Source organism: Cornus florida, unplaced genomic scaffold (genome assembly GCF_030987335.1).
Source record: "Cornus florida cultivar Cherokee Brave unplaced genomic scaffold, ASM3098733v1 CherokeeBrave_3.0.0_Hap2_Chr06, whole genome shotgun sequence".
Classification (NCBI taxonomy): domain Eukaryota; kingdom Viridiplantae; phylum Streptophyta; class Magnoliopsida; order Cornales; family Cornaceae; genus Cornus; species Cornus florida.
The window spans coordinates 60,565,447-60,588,353 of NW_026775576.1; the positions used below are offsets into that span (position 1 = coordinate 60,565,447).

General features: G+C 35.1%; 1 protein-coding gene across 2 annotated transcripts; it reads right to left on the reverse strand.

The window, feature by feature from the left end:
- Positions 1-938: 938 nt before the first annotated feature.
- Positions 939-18,349, reverse strand: LOC132311649 (V-type proton ATPase subunit H-like). 2 transcript variants are annotated; one of them, XM_059809660.1, is made up of 12 exons: positions 18,257-18,349; positions 17,942-17,993; positions 14,234-14,359; positions 12,761-12,863; positions 12,611-12,683; positions 9,246-9,311; positions 8,942-9,059; positions 7,317-7,478; positions 6,968-7,093; positions 6,503-6,628; positions 4,327-4,506; positions 939-1,390 (listed from the first exon to the last, which is right to left on the reverse strand). In XM_059809660.1, the coding sequence occupies exons 2-12, from the start codon at positions 17,975-17,977 to the stop codon at positions 1,142-1,144; spliced, it is 1,365 nt and encodes a 454-aa protein (XP_059665643.1). In that variant the 5' UTR covers positions 17,978-17,993; positions 18,257-18,349; the 3' UTR covers positions 939-1,141. The 2 variants fall into 2 exon arrangements, with proteins under 2 accessions (XP_059665643.1, XP_059665642.1); XM_059809659.1 differs by having other exon boundaries at positions 17,942-18,043.
- Between the last annotated feature and the right edge of the window lie 4,558 nt (positions 18,350-22,907).

A 22,907-nucleotide genomic window follows, 5' to 3' on the forward strand; every position in this document is an offset into this window, starting at 1 on the left:
ATGATTTCAACTGCACCATTGCAATGGTTTTGTGGAGGGAAAGTATTGTATTGCAACTTTTCATAAACTATGAGGTAGTTATATATACATACAATCAATATGTTATATTCACAATATATACACCGTAGGACTTAGGAGTGGCTTCTTGCATTTAATCCCAGCTAAAATTATAAGATGATAGGAACTGCTCCCTCTTGAAACCGAGATTTTCGTACTAAATGGAATATCTATCGTTTCAAGTTTCAACCAATGGACGTTAACCCAAATGGTGTGATATCTCTCTCCAAGGGAAGGTTGAGTGTTTAAGCCCCCGTAGGGGCAAATATTGTAAATTTGCATGCCTTTGCTTGAACTTTCGGGAGGTGAAAAAAATGAAAAAAATATAAAATTCCATTGTTTCATTCCCTCCTCTTCCCTTCCTCCAAACACTTTTTCCATCCTACCACATGGACCGTTAAAGGAACTTAATTCCTTACAAGCATGCTACCTGAATTACAAACCTGAATCAGTGTTTTGAACTAGTAAACCGAAAATGGGCATAATCACCTTTCTTCCATACAGATTGCGACGAAACCACCTGTATCAATTTATGCTAAGGTAAGAAACCTTCACTCTTCCTATGTAGAGACCAATATTAGACAATGGCACTAATGGTCCAGTTGTATCAGAACTAACCACTAACCAGTATGGCAGTTTTTCGGACACTTGACCGAATCAACTAACATTTGCGATACCCCAAACATCCATATTCGCAATATGTAAAACTAGAGCATGTTGGTGGGAAGAAAATAAGAAACGAGCAACCCATGCATTGTGCATCCTTCAATGCAACAGGAGTGTGAAATCAAAGTAGACTGGCCCAAGAAATATATATCCTGGTGAGATTGCTGTCATTGAGTAACAGATGAACTCAGAAACAACTGGAAATGCACAAGGTATACAAAGATTAATTTTATTTTATAATATAATAAAAACAATTAGTTCCTCACAGTTATTCACAACAAATAACGAATGTAAGAAAGCCGCAAGGTGATGTATAACTCAAGTTATTAAGATGCATCATATAAAAACTCTGTGTTCTTCCACATCAAGAAGTCTTTATAAATTAAATTTGGTAGCAAAACTCTTCCATAAATTATAACTAAACTTGCAAAAAGCTAGCATACTTGGCACCTAGGAAAAGCCTCTGGATACAGAGTAAGGCATTTTTGGTAACCTCAGCATCCTGGTGGTCCATCAGTTCCATTACCCGGTCCTTGGCTTTCAGGTCCGTCACTATGACCCGTCCAGCAGGATGGTGCTGAATAAACTGAGAGAGATCAAAACAAGCAACAGCTAGTACCCTTGGGTTATTTGATGTGTCCAATATCGTAATGAGGACACGTAGGACCTGTGGCAGCATATTGTATATTAGTTTTGCACAAGTCATAAACCTGTCAAGAAGACTGACCTAAGAAAACATTTTATTTTCTTTCAAGAGGAGAAACAGATATTTGTTACAAATAAAAAAATGCACAGGAAGGATGAGAACATAATGTATTCAAAGTTCCAAGTAAAGGGCGTTAAGCCAATGAATGTTACAAAACCATTAGATGATCCATATCTCTAGAATATTTGGTTATCTTGAAGAAGACCAACACACGCGCACACAGTTTTTAAAGTTTTGGGATGGCGGGTTCTTCAACATTTGGGCTTTATATCTTGTCATCTCCAGATCTCCTAGTCAGTCTTCTCTCCTTCTCAATCTCCATTTATATATTTACATATATAAATGCGCACCCGTGCACAAAATCTCAAGGGGGTCTTGAATTTCTTTTAATATTTTTGGTTTGTGCAGTGGTTGATTTTCATTTACCATTTGCAGTTAGTACCTTACCTTGCTGAAGTCCTCCTTTCAACTGCAACCAATTCCCTTTTAGATCTATCAGTCGAATGGAATGGTTGTCTTCTCATTATCTAATTATAGAGTACAGTAAAGCATAACAAATATGTATGTTAGTAATTACTAATTAGTCAGTAATAATTACTATATACATAATAAATTAGTGTATGTTACATAATAATTACCATACATAATTAGTATATGTGAACTGAGAGAGAGAGAGATTGCATTGTTGGTGTGAAATCGAACAGAGAGAAGAACGAAGATGGGTTGTGACGCTCTGAGATTAGGGTTTACAAGTTCTTGCGATTGCGAGATGCTGCGATGAAGGTGAACTGTTGCAAACTGAGATTAAATCAAACTGTTGCAAACTGAGATGAAGTAGAGAACTGATGTGAAATGCGATTAGGGTTTACAAGTTTGTGACGCAAACTGACATGAAGCAGGAAACAAAGATGCAATACAAGTATGCGATGCGAGAATAGGTCTCTTGGCTTGAGATCGATTTGAATTTCGGCCCTGCTCTGATACCAGTAAGTTTATTTGTAAATCCTAACTAAACGAGTTAAAGACAAAGTTACCCCTAACAAATATTGAAAACTACATAAAACACAACTCTCTAACAGTTTATGATACAAAAACAAATCTTGTTGCAAAAATTAAAAGCAACAGAAGGATCCCTTAAAGTTAGGTTTTATCCCCACACAATACTCGGTTTTCTAAAGATGAACTCAAACATTTGAAAGAAAGCATATATATCTTAAGGCTGTTGGACTTCTCCTATTACTAGGAATATACATAAATTATTCTAAATGCATGAATTACACATGCCCAATACAAGGCACTTGGGTACGGGCATATAGGACACATGTTTGACATGTTTTGTTGGATATGAACAATTTAAATTCATGTATATTATATATTTGTACATAGAACTCTCTTTCTATATTCCTTCCTTGAGATTTTGCTTCTAAACGAATTAAGTGTCCATGTTAACACCTTTATAATGTACACCAGAAAATTTAAATAAATAAAAAATTGTCTCAACACATACCAAGTGCATACTCTAGTACATATAAAGATTCAATTGCATGACCAATATACGAGTAATACTCATGTCTTGAAATATTTTTAAATTACTGAAATACCTTTGGCTTGTAAAGTACAAGAAATATAAATAAAATTAACCAGCAGCATACTAACTTAAAAACACATAATATAAATGTAATTAAACTCCGATTGCACAAGGTTTCAAGCATGCTACATATGAAATTCCCAATTTGCCCCTCCTTTTTTTGCATGCTTTACATCACCAACTGCTTTTAACTAGCCTCCTATCCAGCGTCTCACCTTTACTTCCATCAACAATATAATTCTAGGGTTTGATTTCCTTAGAATATTTCCACAATTACTTCTCTTCAAGTAAGTACCATAAATGCAGAAATCTCATTTTACCAACACAAGATTGACATAAATTGCATTACACAAGCCCGCATATCCCATTTCATGTAAACTACAATGACAATAATGAATATTGGTATCGTGGCCGGTTGACCACCAGGCTCATCAAAGCCAATTAGAAACCAACTCTGTTGCATTAAATTATATGATTAACACAGGTATGCCCAACACCCACACACACCTACACATACATGCTTAAAGCCCCTTATTATCATTAAAATAACAAATATGTTTCTCCATCAGTAATTATGATTTATTATGTATATAAAATTTAACCTTTCTTTATTATGTTCTGTTAGTGTCAAGAACTCTTCTATTGAGCATTATGTCAAACTGTTCCACAGCTAAGTAGCTTCTTTTATGATTTACAAAAATGATTTGGGTTGACAAGTATAGGTATTACATCATCATCATCCTTGCCTTAGTCCCATATGAATGGGGTCAGCCACATGAATTCTCTCTCCCCAATCTACATGGATGAATATTTCTAAATGCCATGAAAGTTGAAAATTTAATGTACATTCAGTGAAAACAGAAGTTTGAAATTTGAAGCGTTTGGCGTGCATAATTATAGTGCACTATCAGTAGTACCATTGAGATTCCTTGATAGAGCCTCTTAACCGTTAGGCAGAGAAGAAAAAATTGAACTTTGAACCGTTTGGCGTGCATAATTATAGTACACCATCAGTAGTAAGATTGAGATTCCTTGATAGAGTCTCTTAACAAATAGATGGCAGAGAAGAAAAAATTGAACTTTCAACCGTTTGGCATGCATAATTATAGTACACTATCAGTAGTACCATTGAGATTCCTTGATAGAGTCTCTTAACAAATAGATGGCAGAGAATAAAAAATTGAACTTTGAACCGTTTGGCATGCATAATTATAGTACACTATCAGTAGTACAATTGAGATTCCTTGATAGAGTCTCTTAACAAATAGATGGCAGAGAAGAAAACATTGAACGAGTGCAAAAGGGATACCTGGAAATCATGCTCTTCAAAATGCATAATATTATCACGCCAGAATATAGTATCTTTGTGCATTGGTGACCAGTCAAGTTGGCCAAGAAGGACTTCTTGCTTGTACTTATCAAAAGAACTCAAGTTCTTAATGTTATCTTTCATTCCTTCTTCCAGATGATTAAGAGCCTCCAGCAGGTCCTAGAGAAAAATGCCAAGATCAATTACAAAACAACAGCAATAAGAAACAAGTATCATAAAGTGTTAAAAGGGTCCACAAAGTTAAGTAAACAGGATGCAAATAATTCTCTTTCCTCAGTTTAAGGGGCTATACAAGAATGAGTTCATAGTAAGCTTTATGGATCCGCTGTGGCCACTTGAAGATTGAAACAGAAACATCTCCAAGAAATTAACTTTGAATGAAGGCAATAAACAGCAAGGTAAAAAGAGCAGTATTGCATACATGCATCATCTAATCAACATTTATTCACTTTAAGAAAAAAGGGCCATGGCGGGTGGGTGGTTTCATCACCCAATTAATATATATATCTTCAAAAATAGAAAAGGAAAAAAGATATGAAATCAAGTTGGAGCACTAAAGGATGTAAGATTAGCAACTGTAAATGCACTCAAATACCACCTTTGGAACAAGGTTTCAAATCTCGATACCATGTTATGTAGCAGTTGTAAACCTGAATGCTATCAGCAATATCCGGCAAGACGTAACAGAAATCAGTTATTGATACCTGAACTTTTTTATCACTAACCAACCACTAAAAGGAGAGATTCCTTAATCCTTTTAGGATAAAAGAAAATTCTTTTAGGATCATGGAAGATAAGAATGTCTCGTTTGTGGATTTTCTCTCTTCCTTAACAAGCTGGGTAGTGTGGAATCTACACACACGTACACACTGATTAGTGGGCAATGTGGAGTCTAAATTTAGAAGATCCTTTCAAGACTGGGATATCAAGACAACAATGACTTTGCTTGATATGCTTGAGGGTTTCAGAATCAGTGATGAGGCAGAAGACTCGTTCAGATGGAAACTGGTCAGAGGCGTGGTCTTTACTGTTTGGGTGTCTTATGAAGTGTTTTCTTGGAGAATATTGACTTCTCGTGGAGGAGCATATGGCACATGAAGGCCTCACTTAAGTTGGATTCTTTTTCGCTTGGGAAGCGGAATAAGATGCTATCCTCCATCGATAACTTGAAGAGAAGGGGCTTCCTTATGACTAACTGGTTTTCTGTGTATGAAGAGATGGAGAAGAGAGCCAGCCATCTTTTGTTAAATTATAGAGAGGTGAGGGATCCTCAGAGCCTCCTTCTCTCCTTGATCAGGATTTCTTGGACCATAAGAAGGTCAATGATGAACTTGTGACAATAGAGGGGGGGTTTTGGCAGAGTCAGGAAGGTGTTGGATGCTGCCCCCTTTTGCCTTATGTGATACATTTGGAGAGTGAGAGAGGGGAATGTGCGTACTTTTGAAGGGGAGGAGCTTACTATATTAGGTTGAAACAGATTATATTAAGGATTTCAAATCTGGAGGGGGTTTTCCTGAGGCAGAGTAAAGAAGTTGTAGCATGCTGATTCCTTTTGCCTAGCGTGAAACATTTGGAGAGAGAGAGAGGAATACAGTGAAGGGGAGGAGCTTACTGTCCTTGGGTTGAAACAAATTATGTTAAGGATTTTGATTTTGAAGTTGTCCTCTGCTATTGTTGATTCTTTCATAAAGTTTTTGGTGACTTTAATCCATCTTCTTCATTTTTTATAGCAGTATACCTTGCATGCACACGAGTAATATTCCCAGTCTAGCACCCCCAGTGGATTTGTTCTTTACTTGTTATAAATATATAAGATACATGCACGGTTTCAGTACTTCGGCCAATTTTTTTTTTTTTTTTTTTTTTTTTTCAATAATAATAATTTCAAAGATTTACCATGACAAAGTTTTCCTTCTCAAGGTACTTTAGGGTTGAAAAAAAAATTCAAGGCTCCCTTTTGCCTCCTCTACCAAAATGGGGAAGGTGGTAAATGTGGAAATCATTTTTTCTGATAGAATGTGTACTAGTAAATTAGTAATCATTGAAATCAAGAATTAATTTTCCATGAACTCCCTTCCGTCTACACAAGTTATTGACTAAATATACGAATATGACAGGCCAAATTAAGAACACATGAAATTAAAAGTTTTCTCACCTCATCACTCCATGCTTGTGCTTTTAAATTCTGGACAATTTGCGCAAGTCCAAGGTCTACCATTTGAGCTCCGAAAGTCCCTCTATAAAGCAAGTTTCTAAGGGTCAAGACAACCACCCTGACAACCTAGCAGTCATTGATGCATCAAATGTCTCAAATTTCCAGATAAATAAACAAGTATTTTCAATATATGCTGATAACAATAAACTAGTTCCTAAGAAATGTTGACATGGACAAAATCTTCCCTGCAGTGGAAGGATAGAATGCATGCCATGTACATTTAGGTTGACAGTCAGAAGAATAGGAACGAGAGTAGAAGAGGCCAATCTATGAAATAAAAATAATAAGCAACAACTGTATGTATATAAAAACCTTGCAATAGAAACATATAGCAAAGTATATGACTACTAAAGCAGGCAGTCATTAGGAAAAAAATGGTATGAGAATGAAAGGCGAATAACTCACCTTCTCCTTTGTCGAACTCTTGACAACCTCAATTAATTGCGGTAGAGTTTTAGAGGTAGCCAAGTATTCACTCGCAGGCTCATAATAAGACAGAAGCCAAACACAGAGACATGTTTCGTAAAGGAGCTGCATCAAGCGGGCAAAGTTCAGAATCATCAAATCTGAATTGTGTAAACTTAACTAAAAGGAAATATGAAATATTTAGTAATCAGTCCCAGAACTCGAAAGCTTGATCATTTACAGATGAGAAAAACCTGACTCAACCTGCCCATTCATAAGATTGAAATGTGCTATCTTCAGCATAGATGGTTTGTTTATTACAGTAGCCATCAAGAAAAGACAGAGTTACCTGGATGGACTGCTGGGTGGATGCCGGAGAAATTAGAGGTTCGAGCAGCTTCACCCCATCTCCTTGAACGAATGAAGATCTGACTACAGGCTCCTTCAATAGAGTTGCCAGGCAATTGACAGCAGTTGGGATACCATGACTAGGATGGGAAGGCTTCTTGAGCTGCAGAAGTAATCAGGTATCAGAATCATGACTAGTGTCATGGAAAATTATTCCTTACAACTGATTAAATTCACATCTGAATGAAAATGATTGGAGTTCATGACAAGGAGAGTAAAACTCAACTTCAAACCACTCTAATATATAAACATTTCAAGACCTAACTATCTAATAAAAAGATGGTTCAGATATACCATGCTTAATAACTAATAATTTCATATATGAGGTCAACCACATTTTTAGTTTTAGGTTTAATGATGGGAGATTGAGTAATTCTTCTCTTAAGATAGAAAAGAGGGTAGGAAACCAAGAGGATTCAACACATGCCAACATTTTTTTTTTTTTTTTCGGGTAGGTCAATACATGTCCATATTTTCTTTGTAATTTTGTTCTGGTGGGGGGTGGAAGGGGGCAAGCATGTTGCTGAAGAGGGGACCATACCGGTGTCGGACACTCCTTAAAGGTGTCCTCTTTTTTTAAAAAAAAATATGTTTGACACGTCAGGACACCGGAGGACACGCCCGGACACCGCTGGATACGCTGGAGGACACACTGCAGAACTTTTCTTTGTTAAATATAGAGGAAGAAGATGAAGGAGCCAGACCAGATGGAGCCACTGTCTAGATGATGGGTATGTGGGTACGTATATGCATATCCATTCAAGAGAAACAAATGGATGAGATAAAGAGAGACAAAAGAGATGGAGGGATGAGAGGATCGGCTGGAAGAGAGGATCAGAGAGCCGAGTATGAAAACTGAAAAAGTGAGTGGAAGAGAGAGGGATCAATCAATCTTATCTTCTTTCAGGGCTTGTTTGCCACAAGTATAGTGTTTTTACCATAGGCCAGTGACATAGCAATACCAAGCTCCTACTTCCCAAAGGGAGGTGTGGGGTTTGAGCTTCAGTGGAGGCATGTGTGTGTGAGTACCATAAAGGAGAAAAAAAAAACAAGTATAGTGTTTTGTTTGGATATATATATATATATATATTTGTATTTTAATGAAATTTGGAATTGGACCTTCATGTTTTTAAAAAGAAATATGGGCTATGTGTGGGCCTAATTTAAATGCACTATGTTTATTAATATAAATTAAAATTTGATCAAAAGTTATTTTTTATATATATAATAATAAATTATATTATATATTTGTATTTTAATGAAATTTGGGAATTGGACCTTTATGTCTTTAAAAAGAAATATGGGCTATGTGTGGGCCTAATTTAAATGCACTATGATTATTAATATAAATTAAAATTTGAGCAAAAGTTATTTATATATATATATAATAATAAATTATATTACTATTTTATTGCCGTGTTCGTGTCCTATTTTTTTGAAATTTTCGGTATTGCCGAGTCTGTGTAGTGTCATACCTGTGTCCTTGTCCGTGCTTCATAGTAACAATCATGCCTTAAATTCATATTCACATTTAAAGCAGCAAATAGTGCAACGCTGTTTACAAACCTGCGCGCAAAGCCATTCTACCAGACCTTTCAGAACATCATCAATTGTAATGGATTTCTTCTTTGAACTTGAGGTTTCTCCATTTCCAGTGACACCATCCTGGACTTTTGTCCTAGCACTGTAATAACAAAAAAAATAGTGTGGTTGCAAAGTTTAAATCACACAAATACATTCTGTTTTCTCTAAGACTTGAGCTAGAATGTGAAACGATCATGATTTAATTACTTTACTATTAGAGAGAGTATACATTCCTTTTATCTCTTGGGACTTGAACCATATTGTGAAACAATCATGATTTAATTACCTTACTATCAGAGAAAGTATCTTACAGCTCTTCTCTTGTATGAACCAGTTACCTTTCCAGAGTAATCTGAAAATGGAAAAGGAGTGTCAAACATGTAAGGTTTCTTTGATTGGGTGAACATAAGAAAACTAGTTCATTCCAATTAATAATCTCATTGCCAAATTTCATGTATTGGTGAATATGAGAAAACTAGTTCAATCCAATTAATAACTTCATTGCCAATGTTTAAAATCCAATTGAGAACAACACTGATTTTCATTTACCAAAAGAACTTAAATATATTTCGGAAGGAAAAAGAACACCAAATGAGATGAAAGATAACTTAGAGGAAGAAACTGATAGAATTCCACGAAAATTGCACTTTAGCATAAGTCACAACAATGGTTTTCAGATGTCATGTATGCAAACTTCTTTTTTTCTTTTCTTTTTTTTTTTTTTTTGATAAGTAAGAAATGCATTGAAAGCGTTCAAAAGGGGAACGCATCCCAAGAGAACAAACACAGGGCCAAAAAGAACAGCCCTTTAAGTCTTCAAAGAGGCCAAGAAAACAACAATATCCTCAGAAGATCTAAAATCTCTACCCGAAACCCAACAAAAAAGAGTGGAAAGACTATAGAACTTAAGAAAAGAATTAGGCCTCTCCTTGCCCTCAAAATATCTTTTATTCCTCTCCAGCCAAATGCACCACCACACACAAAGAGGCATAGCCCTCCAAGCATCACGAATATGGGCCCCCACAGAGCACCCTCTCCAAGCCTCAACCATCTGTCTAGAGGAGCGAGGCATAACCCAATGGAACCCAAACAAACAAAGCATCAAGTCCCAACATTCCTTAGCCACAGAGCAATGTAAAAGAAGATGATCCACCGTCTCTTCATCCCGAAGACACATGTAGCACCGATTGACAACCACCTGATTTCTCCTCTCAAATTGTCTTGGGTCAAAATCTTACCCAAAACAGAGGTCCAAGCAAAAAAAAGCCACCTTGAGAGGAGCCTTAGATTGCCAAACAGACTTCCACGGGAAGGAACATCCAGGCTCAACTGTAAGACACCTGAAGAAAGAACGAACAACAAAGCGACCTTGCGAATTTGGCTTCCAAATCCAACAATCAGAATCACCAACCATGACGCCCTGTCGATACAACACCTCCAACAAAAGAGTGACATCCTCAACCTCCCAACCCTAAAAAAGACGCCTGAATCGAACATCCCAAACCAGTCTCCCATTATCAAGATGATAACAGTCAACCACCTAGGTCTGTCTATCCGAAGCCATCTTGAACAGCCGAGGGAAAGCCAGAGCAAGAGAAACATCCCCACACCAAACATCCTCCCAAAAACTGATCCTCCTGCCATCCCTAAGTCTGAAACGGACATGAGTGGAAAAAACAGCCCACCCCTTCTGAATACACTTCCAAACCCCCACATCCCTAAGTCATGTATGCAAACTTCTATTGACTGTTTGACACAACTAACCATATGTTGCCTCACAAATGAATACATTTTTCCACCAGGAAGTGGTCAAAGCTTTTCCATCGTTGATTAACAATTTGTACTTCTAAGCAAAAGACATTAAGAATAACCAGATGGTTTCGACCGAGTAGATACGTTTATATTAGTGTAATTGGAAATATATGAAGATGACGACCACATGTGCCTCTTAGGTGCACAGATCATGCTTCAGAATCATGAGGGTCACAGAAACACACTTCAAAATTACATTATTTACGCGTAATGTTTCTATATCGAAAACAAAGCTTTATGAAGTTTTTGCTTCTGAAAATCTGCAATCATACTTTCTGTATGTTAGATCCAGGCTTCTACAATATTGGGTGCTCTTTATTTTACCAAAATGACAACTGTTATCAAAATAAATTAACGGGACAGGCAGTAAGCACTAGAACAGCTAACAGTAATCAAAGGTTTAGAAGATACTAAAATTTTAAATTATCGCTGGCATAAAATGGACCAAGTTCTGTATTAACTCTTCATTTCTAGCTCCTCAACATTTCTTAGGAACACATCTTGTACAATTTCTTCATGTTCCCATAACACTGCCTCATAATTTTCTACATCACAAAGAACACCAACACAAACCCAACAAACCTCTTTATGTGATGCAACAGAGAATCAATTGCTATCTATTTGTTGCATTAAGAGCAAAACTACAACTCCAACGAATATTCAGCAGATAAATACCAAAAAGTTAATTACTGCAGCACAATTTAGTCAGTACCCCAATAATAGTTATAAAAAAATAAAAAATAAAAAGAATAGGAAAAGAAAAGAAGTCTGTCAGGACTCAGATAAGTGAGGCTCCAGGATTTGAGAAACGCAAGAATTACTTGTTAATCCCTTTTCTTCCAAATAAGATGGGATACACAATTACAACTGAATCAACAAATTTAGAATGCAGCCCTTCATGCTCTCAAAAACTCCGCATGTGTTCTTTACACAGCCGGTCCCAAGCCCAGATAAAGGAGGAGGAGGAGGGTCAGGTAGCTTGTCAACCGGCGTAAAACTTGTCATGACCAATATGAACACGAATCCCTTCATGCTCTCAAAACCCTTTTATTATTTGACCATTACCACGCTTAAAAAGTCATATGACTCGTAAAAAAAATAGGACACAGTCTATAAAGCTATTATAAACAAAAGCAAGCATAGAGGTTAAACTGAAGGCTGAAACTCCACAATAAACAATGGGGCAAGCTAAGCCATCCAGTGGGTACACATGGTCTTGAAATGCCATACCACAAAGGTATACAATGCATGTTCATTTAAATCTCAGTGTTCCTTCTAAATTTTTGTCAGAGAAAGATGGGAACTTAAAGAATCGAGACAAATAATACTGCCTTTTCTAATGTTTATCCTTCCATTGTGTGTTAAATTTAAGCCTCAATTAAATCTAAACAGAAGAAGGTGACATTTCATCAAAATAACGAAAATAAAAAAATCTCACTCTATCAAATTCCATTATGATTGGAAGAAATGAATGGTTCAAACATGAAAACGAATGTAAAAATTCATTCAAAATTTAAAAGAGAATTATTACTTATGGAAGAATCAGTACCAATTGGAGGAACTCAAATCAAGAAAGAAAATGCATTCAAGAAAAGGAGGAAGATGGAAAATAAGGTAGAACATAGCAAAATAATTTGACAGAAAGGATAAAGGACTGTGGTATTGCAACGTGGTAATATTATCCCAAGCATCCACTGAATAGAAGCTTCTTTATTTAGATTTGTGTCACGCATTCAGTTCCTCGGGAGAGGGAGAGAGACAAACTATCAAAAGAACATCACATGTAGTCCCATCCAGATACAACAATCTTAAGTTCAGAGATTTTTAAAGAGTAATTACCTTAGGAAAGGACCATACATATCTTCGTTTGCAAGAGATTTGTCATGGAATAATCGAGCTCTTTGCGGGTTTGCTGTCAAGGAAAAGGAACAATAGGTCAGCTATTCAACTTATATACATGGTCCAAAGGATGAAGTATTTACCAATTACCTGAAAGCATTTCATCAATCAAGGCTAGAACATATTCTACCGTTTCTTCCTTGAATATGTCACGTAAAATGCTAACAAACACACAAACGTAAGCCGGACCATCCTGTCACAGTTGCTTCCATTTGTCAATATCAGAGGAAGTTTTATCGAGCTTATTTTATTTTTTCAAATTCAGTTACAACAAATTCACAACTATATCTTAATTATACATTTAAAGTAGCCATCTAAAGCACCACTAATGATGAATGGCATGAGACCTTAAAGTTTTATGACTAAAGAATGAAAGCTAGTGTGAAGGATAAATAGACCAGTAGCCAATATAATATGAAAGGAAAATTGGACTAGAACTAGAACCACCCATATTAATCACCCTATGGTAAAAATAAATATATAAATATGTAAGTGCTGAAGGAGGATTTCCCATCTCAACCTACAATCTCTATACTTGGGATAAACAACAGAAAAGTTTTAACAAATAATAAGCCAAATTGTGTGAAATGCATATTGCATCAAAGGTTGTTGAATTAGTGAGAAATTAATCAAACCAGTAGTTGATTTATTTATTTGGATAATTAAAAATAAAATTTTATACTACCAAAATAGTTGTGCATACACCAAGTGATTGAGTTGATAACCCAGTATATTTCCATAGCAATGCCGACAGAGGTTGAAAAAATTATCATAATTGATGTGTCAAATTGTCTGTCAGCATTCAGCAAGCTATAACTGGGTGCAGAATGGACATAATCAACTAATGATCACACTTGAAGTGTCAAAAATAAGCATGCATCATCTGGGTACAGAATGGACAAAAGGGGATCCATAGGTGGTAAACCAAAAATGAATTTACATGGTAAATGAATGAAATCGAATTTTTACCATTCTAGTCAGTGGTAAATGAATGAAATCTACCAATGGGCATTAGCCCAGATGGTACGATCTCTCTTCCCCAAAGGGAAGGCTGAGAGTTTGAGCCCTGCTAAGGGCAATATTGTGGGTGTGTGTGTGTTTGCCTGAACATTCGGGAAAAATAAGAACATTAAAAAAATGAATGAAATCTGATATATAAAAGTATCTTAAGATGCAACTATATTTTCAAATCCTTATGAGTAACATCCCAAAAATTTTACTTATCCAAAAAAAAAAAATAGAAAAAAAAAAAGAGTAACATCCCAAATATTATTCTGACATTCTGTCATAAGCAAAGCAAGGTATCCTACAACATGTTAATGTGCTTGTGACATATAGAAAATATGGAGTTTTATTATGCATTTCCTGCTTAAACACCAAAAAAAAAAGGGTGAAATACACATGAGATGGAAAATCTTCAAGTTCCAATAAGATACATCATTTCAAGAACATGGGGGCATTGGTAAACTGCATAATAAGAGAAGGATACCATAAGACCTGAATCTGATTAAGGTAGATAACAAGTACGTCTCAGAGCAAGCATAGAGAGTGACATAACATTACCTCATCCAGCAGCGTTGCTCTGTAACTTTCAGCTCTGTTATCATAACGCCTTAACAGCTGAAGGCCTGTTCCTGAGATCAGCTTAGTTGTCATGTACGTCTCCCATGGGATATCCCTCTTCAGAACCTTGAACATAAAAATGGTAATATTTACATAATGTTCTTTAAATAACTATATTGCTACTAGTCTAACAAATTTAACTGTACAAACCCAAATTATTTAGTCCAACCTAGAGGTATAATGTTCAACATTAAAAATTAAGGAAATCTTTTCACTGTGAAATATGATAAGTGGAACGAGCTGAACTGAGTATGGAGTACCCATGTTATCCTACAAACCAAATAATCAGTAAGTGTCAGGAATTTGTTGCTTGCTTTCAAATATCTCGAGTAAGTTCTCCAAGGGCATGTCACATACTTAGTAACGGAATCTAAGGCCATATCTAAGCCTGAAGTGAAAGAAGCATGGAGCAAGATTGAGAGCGGGAGCGAGAGCAGGAATTAGGGAGATCAATTTTTAAATTGTGGTCGAGTTTTGAGCACCTCAAAAGCAACTTAAAATGTGGATTCCATCAGGATTTTACCCCGAGGAATGAATGAACATATTCATGATACAATAGAATGTACAGAGCATACTTTCTTTCCACAGTCTTCTTTACGCAGAACATTTGTTACGGAACATAATTTTTCGCACTAATTTATAAGTGAAGACATGATAAAAACCATAAGAATTCAACTGCATCCCTGTGTATTAAAATTCGAGATTACATAAATACATCACACAAACACATAGCTACAACTGGAACTTGACACAAGAATATTCTCCTTCAGAGAAAGAAGTTCATTCTGTCAGAAGCAATGGGCCATAATGGGATTTTCAAAGGATAAACCAGGAGGTAGTTCATTGATCTACGCTTCATTTCCGCATCCTTGTATAATTTTCGCAGATCAAAAGGCTTCGCTAGGTAATAATAGGATTCAACTGAGGAAGTTCATCATGAATCTTTCTCTGAAGGTAGAAAGGATATGGATCATTGAGAAAGCCACAGCATTCTTTGACTCTCTGATGAATATGAGAGAAATTGTATATCTTTAGATGAGATTGTGGATTTTTTTTTTTTCCTAGTTGGGACTCACACACACTGCCTCCACTGAGGTTCGAACCCCTGACCTCCCTTTGGAAAGTAGGAGCCTTGTACTGCTAGACCACAGGACTTTTTGGGTTCTTTGGGTCCATAGGGTTGTATTTTGGTTTGGTTCCTTGTATATCTCGTGGGATGCGTTCCCCTTTTGAACGCTTTCCAATACATTTTATTTATCAAAAAAAATAAAATGACTATGAGAGATGTGTTCAGAGACGGAGCATTTGAAATGCAGTGGTTCCATCAAAAACGCCATTTTAACTGGACAGCAGCCTTAGATCAGAACTTGACAATTTGCCCATATTAGATTATGGAATGGAGTTGTCTGTAACAGGCACATTCTCATTCTTGTAGATCTGCAAGAAGTGTTAACCAGCTCCCCTTATAACCCAATTCCGCTCCCACTAGGTTTTGGATTTCCAGGCATAAAATTTTTTACTTATGGTTTTAAATTCCATAAACCTTCAAATTGATGTTTTGGTTTAAAACACCTGTGCCACACAAGTTGAAACTGATTCGTAAGTGATTAGTGTTTTCATTCAAAGCCAAAGTTAAAAGCATCTTCAGTTGATCCCCATAAAAAATGATACATCACATCATGATACTACAACCAGTGTGATATTTGACCTAATTGAAAAGAAATAAAATTATAATAACATGAACGGGGATAAACAGCCATCATTGTGAGTACACACCCATGAGAAAGGTTAATGACCAACTTGAATGAGTTTCTCTCTCTCTCTCTCTGTTTTCTTTTTTAAGTAAAACCTACTTGGTACAATGTTGTTAGCAAACATTAACTTTTAATAGACTATTGATCATGGGATCTTTAGACGGGAGCCATGTACCCAATTTACATAAATCAAGCCCTTTGGAAAAATAATAAAAGGAGTGAAAGGCTTATGCCCCAAAGAGAGGGTGAAAGGAATATTCTCTCTTCTTTCTTCTTCTATATTTATAGAATAATAAAAAAAAACATGTATAAATTTGATTTGGAAACCTTTTCCAACTCATAAAATGATTAGAAAAAGCCTTTCATGAAGTTTGATTTACATTAGGACATGATTTGGAAATCAGAAATTCCTATTTTTCATAATAGACTAAAAGTATACTACTCCAGCTCAAAAGTATGCCGGATCAGATGTTTTTGTTTCGGAATGTTTCAAAACTGAAGACAGAATGTACTGGTATAGGCTTCAAGTGCACCATGCACAAGTTTCTGGAATAAATTTTTGGGAACTTGTAAAGGTGTATCGAACAGATTCTGTGGAATGATAGAGTATCAGTGCACATGTCCCTGTCTTGCTTAAAAGGCCAAAAAAAAAAAAAACTTTCAATCAAAATTAAGATTTTCAAAAAATAAAATAAAATGAGTGTCCTCACAACACTCTTGTGCCTTTGTCTTTGTGTATAGCTGATCATTCATGAGAGCATCGCCTTTTTGCTTGTTGAACTAGAACCTTAAACCTTTGCTTGAACACGACTCAATTAAATAAAAAGTACAACTTGATATGGTTTTGTAAAACAAAAGTTTCCAGTACATGACACTTTGACTTTACACATTAGGCATAAAATTAATAACTTTATGTCTAGAACATAAACTCCATACATTAGCCACATAAAAGTACATTGGTTATGTCTTGAATGAACAGTAAAAGGGATAAAGACACAATCCTATTTTTAATTCAATGTATTTAACTTTTCAATGAAGTCTGAAATTCTAGTTCATATTCCAGGTACCCGAATATCGCATACCCTTTTAGCATGATATTTAAGCAGTTCTCACTCTTTCTGACTATACGAGAAGTACTCCTTAAGAATATCTAGTGGCAGGATAAAGTTGAGGTGATCAGGGCACATTGCAGCACAGGAGCTCCCATAACCATACACTTGACTCATAAGTTAATCTTACAACACAATGCGAGAGGTTCACAGATTCAGATCATCATTTCTCTCTACATCACAACTCGCAAAATATTTCAAAGTACATTTCATAATACCAACCCTAACCCTCTTGCTCCGTTACATGAACTCTCCTACATGAGTTGGCACCATGCGACATGGGTATGAGTACATCATATGTGTCCGACACACGAACCCAAATCAGACACACCAAATCCTCGGCATGACATGATTGAAGAAGGAAAAAAAAAACTCAAATTAATAGCAAATATGAATTTGTTATCAATGAGATAGATGGAAACACTTTTCTTTTATCACATCTCATTTAATTTGACTAATAATTGAGTATATTCTCATAAATCAAAAACATCAAACATTAACCGATTAATAAGTGCACAAAGGTTAAAATTTCCAATGCAACAAAAGCAGATCTAAACCCAAATCACATGAACACATTACCACACCAAATCAAGTGGCACAACATTAAATTTTGGTCAAGTGAACAAATCCAAAATTAATCAAATAATGTGTGTATATATATAATACAGATTGAAATTAAGTCACCCATTCAGATTGACAGTTAATCAACTAGTCATATGTAAACACGTTCTATACATATAAATACATACACACACGCGCGCATATATATATATATATATATAAACCTGCTCGGTGGTTAGCTCTGCATGATCCATCGGCATTGAGATAATTGAGAACCTGAAAACGGATTGGGATAGAAACTCTCAGAGAGAGAGAGAATTGGGAAACTGAAATGAGGACAGATTAGAGAAAATTGGTAAGAGAGTCACAAAAAGTGTTTGTTAATACGAAATAAAGAACCCAGTTCATACAAACAATAGAATATTCGTCAGCATAGAAACAACAGTTCTATTCGTCAGCATAGAAACAACAGAGGTACGATATATAATTTAATTCAGTAATTACAGTGAAAATCAACTGAAAATGGGAAAGAGACATGCCTGAATGTTCTGATCGCGAGAAAAGAGAGAGATTCAACAGAGTACGTGATTGATGTGTTTGTAAGTGCGCGTGGATGGCAAATAATCTTCTGCGAGTGCAATTGCCTAAGACATGAGATTTTGTGACGTGTGCTCTCATTCGGAATAAATAATAAGGCCAAATACATAAAGCCCCCTATTGTTTACAAAAACTACATATTACCCCCTCAATTATTAAATAAATCCTCTGAACTGACATAAACTATCACGTTGCCTCTTTTCTGTAACAAAATCGTTAAGTAACTGTGAAATGACAAAAATGCCCTTGATAGTATATTAATATTTTATTAAAATGAAATTGTGAATTAAAAATGACAATTATGGCCCTTTGTGAAACGATGTCGTATTGGGGTGTATACCCACTGTGTGAAACGATGTCGTGTTGGATGTATAGCCTCCGTGTGAAACGATGTCGTGTTGGGTGTATAGCCTCCGTGTGAAACGATGTCCTGTGGGTTGTATATTCTAATAAAATGATTGTATGCCTTAAATTGTTGTGTCGTGCTTGTGTATGTGCACCGAGTGTTATGGAGGCGAGTGTTGAGTGTAATCGTTGAAAGCGAGTGTTTTGTATGTGTCTTGTGTTTGTAATCGGTCAAAGGTGGAAGATCTTAGTAGATTCCAAGTGGTTCGTGTCACTTTTCTTAGACAAAATGGTGTCAAGTGTGGACAAACTTTCACCCATTGTCGTTGCTTTGTAGTATTTAGGGTTTTATATTCTTTTCTTTTCAATGTGGGTCCTTATTGTTAGGTGGGTATGATTTGAGGTGTTGTGTCCTCTGTTTGGGAGTATTGATATTAGGGTTTAATGATATTGTAATAAAAATTAGGGTTTATTTATAGGGTTGTGGTCCCAGTGATCATTAAATTAAGTATTTTTTAAAAATAATATATGTTTTTTCATAATTTATTGTTTAAACTAGTTTTTCATAATTTAAATTTTAGGGATTTATTGTTGAAATTAGTAGTAAATACTATATTTTTTTAGTGTAGTACTTAGGGTTTTATATTCTTTCTTTTTCAATGTGGGTCTTTATTGTTGGGTGGGTATGATTCAAGATGGACTGTGTCCTCTGTTTGGGAGTATTGATATTAGGGTTTAATGATATTGTAATAAAAATTAGGGTTTGTTTATAGGGTTGTGGTCCCAGTGATCATTAAATTAAGTATTTTTTTTTTTTTAATAATATATGGTTTTTTTTATAATTTATTGTTCAAACTAGTTTTTTATAATTTAGGGTCTAGGGATTTATTGTTGAAATTAGTTGTAAATACTATATTATTTTTTTGGAAAATACTTTTTTAAAACTGTGTCATAATTGTTATTTTTACTTATCTTGTGCTTGCTATTGATTCTGTTTTCGTGGTTTAATGTTATTTGTTTTGTTGAAATTACTTGTTTTAGGTTTTAATCAGGCTTTTCAAAAGTTATAGAAATTGTTTTTTAAATGTATGCAATTATATGATATATCATATGTGAAACATGCATGTCTCTAAAATAAGGAAAAATGTATCTATTTTGTTTTTCCTAACAAACGAAAAGAGGGGGGACACGAACCGCTCGGGGGAGCTGGACTAACTACCAACTAAGCCACTAGGTAATGCCTAAAAAATGTATCAATTTGAAAGGATCATATAATTATATATTAGGTAAATTACTTTAACACCCCCTGAGGCTCTTCCTAATTACTCATAGATGCAAGTTTTTGAAAATTTTAGGTCAACTTCCTTTGAGGTTTTGTTGAATTCACCCTCACCACCCTTGACGTTACATGACTGTTAGATCATTAAAAGTCAATTAATTTAAAATATAAAATACCAAGACTACCCTTATTATTTTATAATTATTTAATATATTTTATACACTTTAATAAGTAGATATACACAGAAACTCTAAATATTCCCTTCCCACCGTAGACACCACCAACTCCTCTCACCACCGACACCTCCAACTCCTCCTCCCATCGGGATTATCTCTTTCTCGTCACTTTCTATGTTCATTGCTCTGATCTCACCATTCACTATCTCACAATTTTTTTCAATATTATGATGAATCTCAAGAGTTATAAGGGAAAGAAAATTGTCTTAAAAGTATAATGTTGGATCGAGTGAGGGTGGTGGTTTTTATAGGGTTTTGAAAGAGGAGATTGGATCTATAGGCAAGTTTGGGCGGGATTGAAGTTTGATCCAGACCATGATTCTGGAAATTGATTAGAATTTGTTTAGGGTTTTGATTGGAGATGTCTCTGGTAATTGATTCGAATTTATTTAAGGTTTTGATGTGAGATGTAGAACGTATCGTTTAGAGTCTCGATTGGAGACGGAAATGGGTCAACAGTTTCACTGTGTTGAAGACAAAGATGGAGAGGGTTTCAATCTCGATTGGAAAAGATATTGATTTTGATGTTATAGGTAGATATTTGATTACACAGATTCGTGTTGTATTTTTACGTTGTCAGACTTATGGTTTGGTGGTGAAAAGATAGAGGCAGTAGTGGTGGGGGTTGGTTGGGTGGTTTGATTGAGGTGTCACAATGGTGAGTTTTAGTGAGGTGTCACGACTCACGATGGTGGGTTTCGACGAAGTGTCAGTGTGATATCCCCAAATTTCCACGTGTAGGTTGGCTAGACCCACACTTGGAGACCCGAGGATATCAAAAACAATTTGATAATAAACGAATACAGAATACAAGAGAAATAAAAAAAATAAATAATTTGCTGAAAGAAATTCTATTGATTAAATAAATCTTTCCTTACAAAATGAAATCCATAAATTTAAATATCTAAAATACAACTTGAGAATCCTGTAAGTAAAGGACCCTTAAACCATAAATTATTAATCCACCATTTCATACATAAATAAACTAATATCCAACAATAAATATTAATGCTACTTAGAAGTAGATAGGATGAGTAGATGAAAGACAAGTCTCCAAGTTGCGGATCCTCAGCCTTGAGACTGGAACTTCTAATAACCTGAAAATAAAGCGTAGGTTAAACCCACGACCAAGTTCCCTCTACCAAGTCTCTAAAAACCGATAAATAAAACATCTCTAACAAAAATCATCCTAATTAAAGTTTTAACTTTTAATATAAGATAATATATATATATATATATATATATATATATATATATATATATATATATATATAAAGGTCAAGTTCGTTAAATACATTCCCTACATTCCAAAACTATGAATAATAATTTGATCATATCTATATTTAAATCCAATCATCAAGTAGCATAACACTCCTTTAAACCCCAATTCCATTTTTAAACGGTTAATTAACCATTAAATAATAAATTATCAAATGAAGGAATGTGTTCCTTTAATCCCAATTCCAATATCTTCAAATGTATGATTTTGTTTATACAAATCACATGTGCTTTGGCAACTTATCTATGCCTCCACAAATATGCTTCTATTCATACTATAAAATAACATATCATCCTCTAAATATTAGTTTGTTCAAATATAAGAATATTTGTTTCCTCCAAATTATAAAAACAATATTTGTAGATGTATATTTATTCATCTAACTTATATATCAATTTATTTATACTTCGACAAATCATCCATTCCACCATAAGTATATTTTTGTCCATTCAAATTGAAAGACAACTTGTTTGTATCTTGGCAACTAATTCATGCCTCCAAAAGTATATTTTTGTCCATACTATAAATTAACAAATCCTCTCTACTTCCTATGTATGTAATTTATTCATACAATTAATAAGGCAGTTTGTTTATACCTTTGGCAACTCATTTATGCATCCGAATCTACCTCATACCATTAATATAAATTAAAAGCGCAATAAAGCATACAATAAGCAACATAGGCACAATATAGGCATGGACAAATTATATAAAATAGTCCACTAAGATTTCCATCCCAATCACAACATGTTAACACATAATAAATATCATAAAACAACTTATTAGTTGTTTGACACATTTGCTTCCCAGTGCCATTTACAAAATGAATTCAAAAAATGAGTTTCTAATCTTCCTTGGTCAAAAACAGAATAGGAATAGGGCTTCGCTTTTCCCTCATTCTTTCATTTTCTTACATAATTCATTTCACATGGTTTGGTTGCCTTCAGTACACTCCTAATAGATTCCAGTGTTTTCCCGGTTCACCAGGTTTGACCACGTACTCTTAGTAATCTTATTGAATCTTTGAGTTTCGGATGGTAAGGCAACCAGCCCGGAACGGAGCCATGTAAGCATACCAGATTTTCCTTTAAATCGATTTATAAATTAATTTAATTATTCTTTTGCCAATCAATTTAGTGTTCTAATTATTTACGGGCAATCTAGTATTTAAACTGGTCCATTAAAACCCTTAGGATTGGATCTAAAACCAATAAGACTCAAATCCAAGTAGCATGGAAAAGAAGTTGGCTTAGTTATTAACTAAGTCAGCTCTTTCTCCACTGAGTCGGCTCAGTTACTAACTAAGTCGGCTCAGTTAGCCTGGTTGTCTTCTTCCTCACGACAACAATTTCTGACCTCTGGAACTCGCCCATTTTGCCTCTGATTTGTGTAAGAACAGTCCTAATTAATTATAGGATGATCTAATACATGATTTTGCATCCATTCAAGTATAC

Coding starts and splice junctions, on each gene's coding strand:
- LOC132311649 (XM_059809660.1), bottom strand. CDS start 17,977: ATGCCGATGGATCATGCAGAGCTAACCACCGAGCAG. Junction 14,360..17,941: donor CAGAGCTAACCACCGAGCAG/GTTTATATATAT, acceptor TTTATGTTCAAG/GTTCTGAAGAGGGATATCCC. Junction 7,094..7,316: donor CCACCCAGCAGTCCATCCAG/GTAACTCTGTCT, acceptor CGCTTGATGCAG/CTCCTTTACGAAACATGTCT.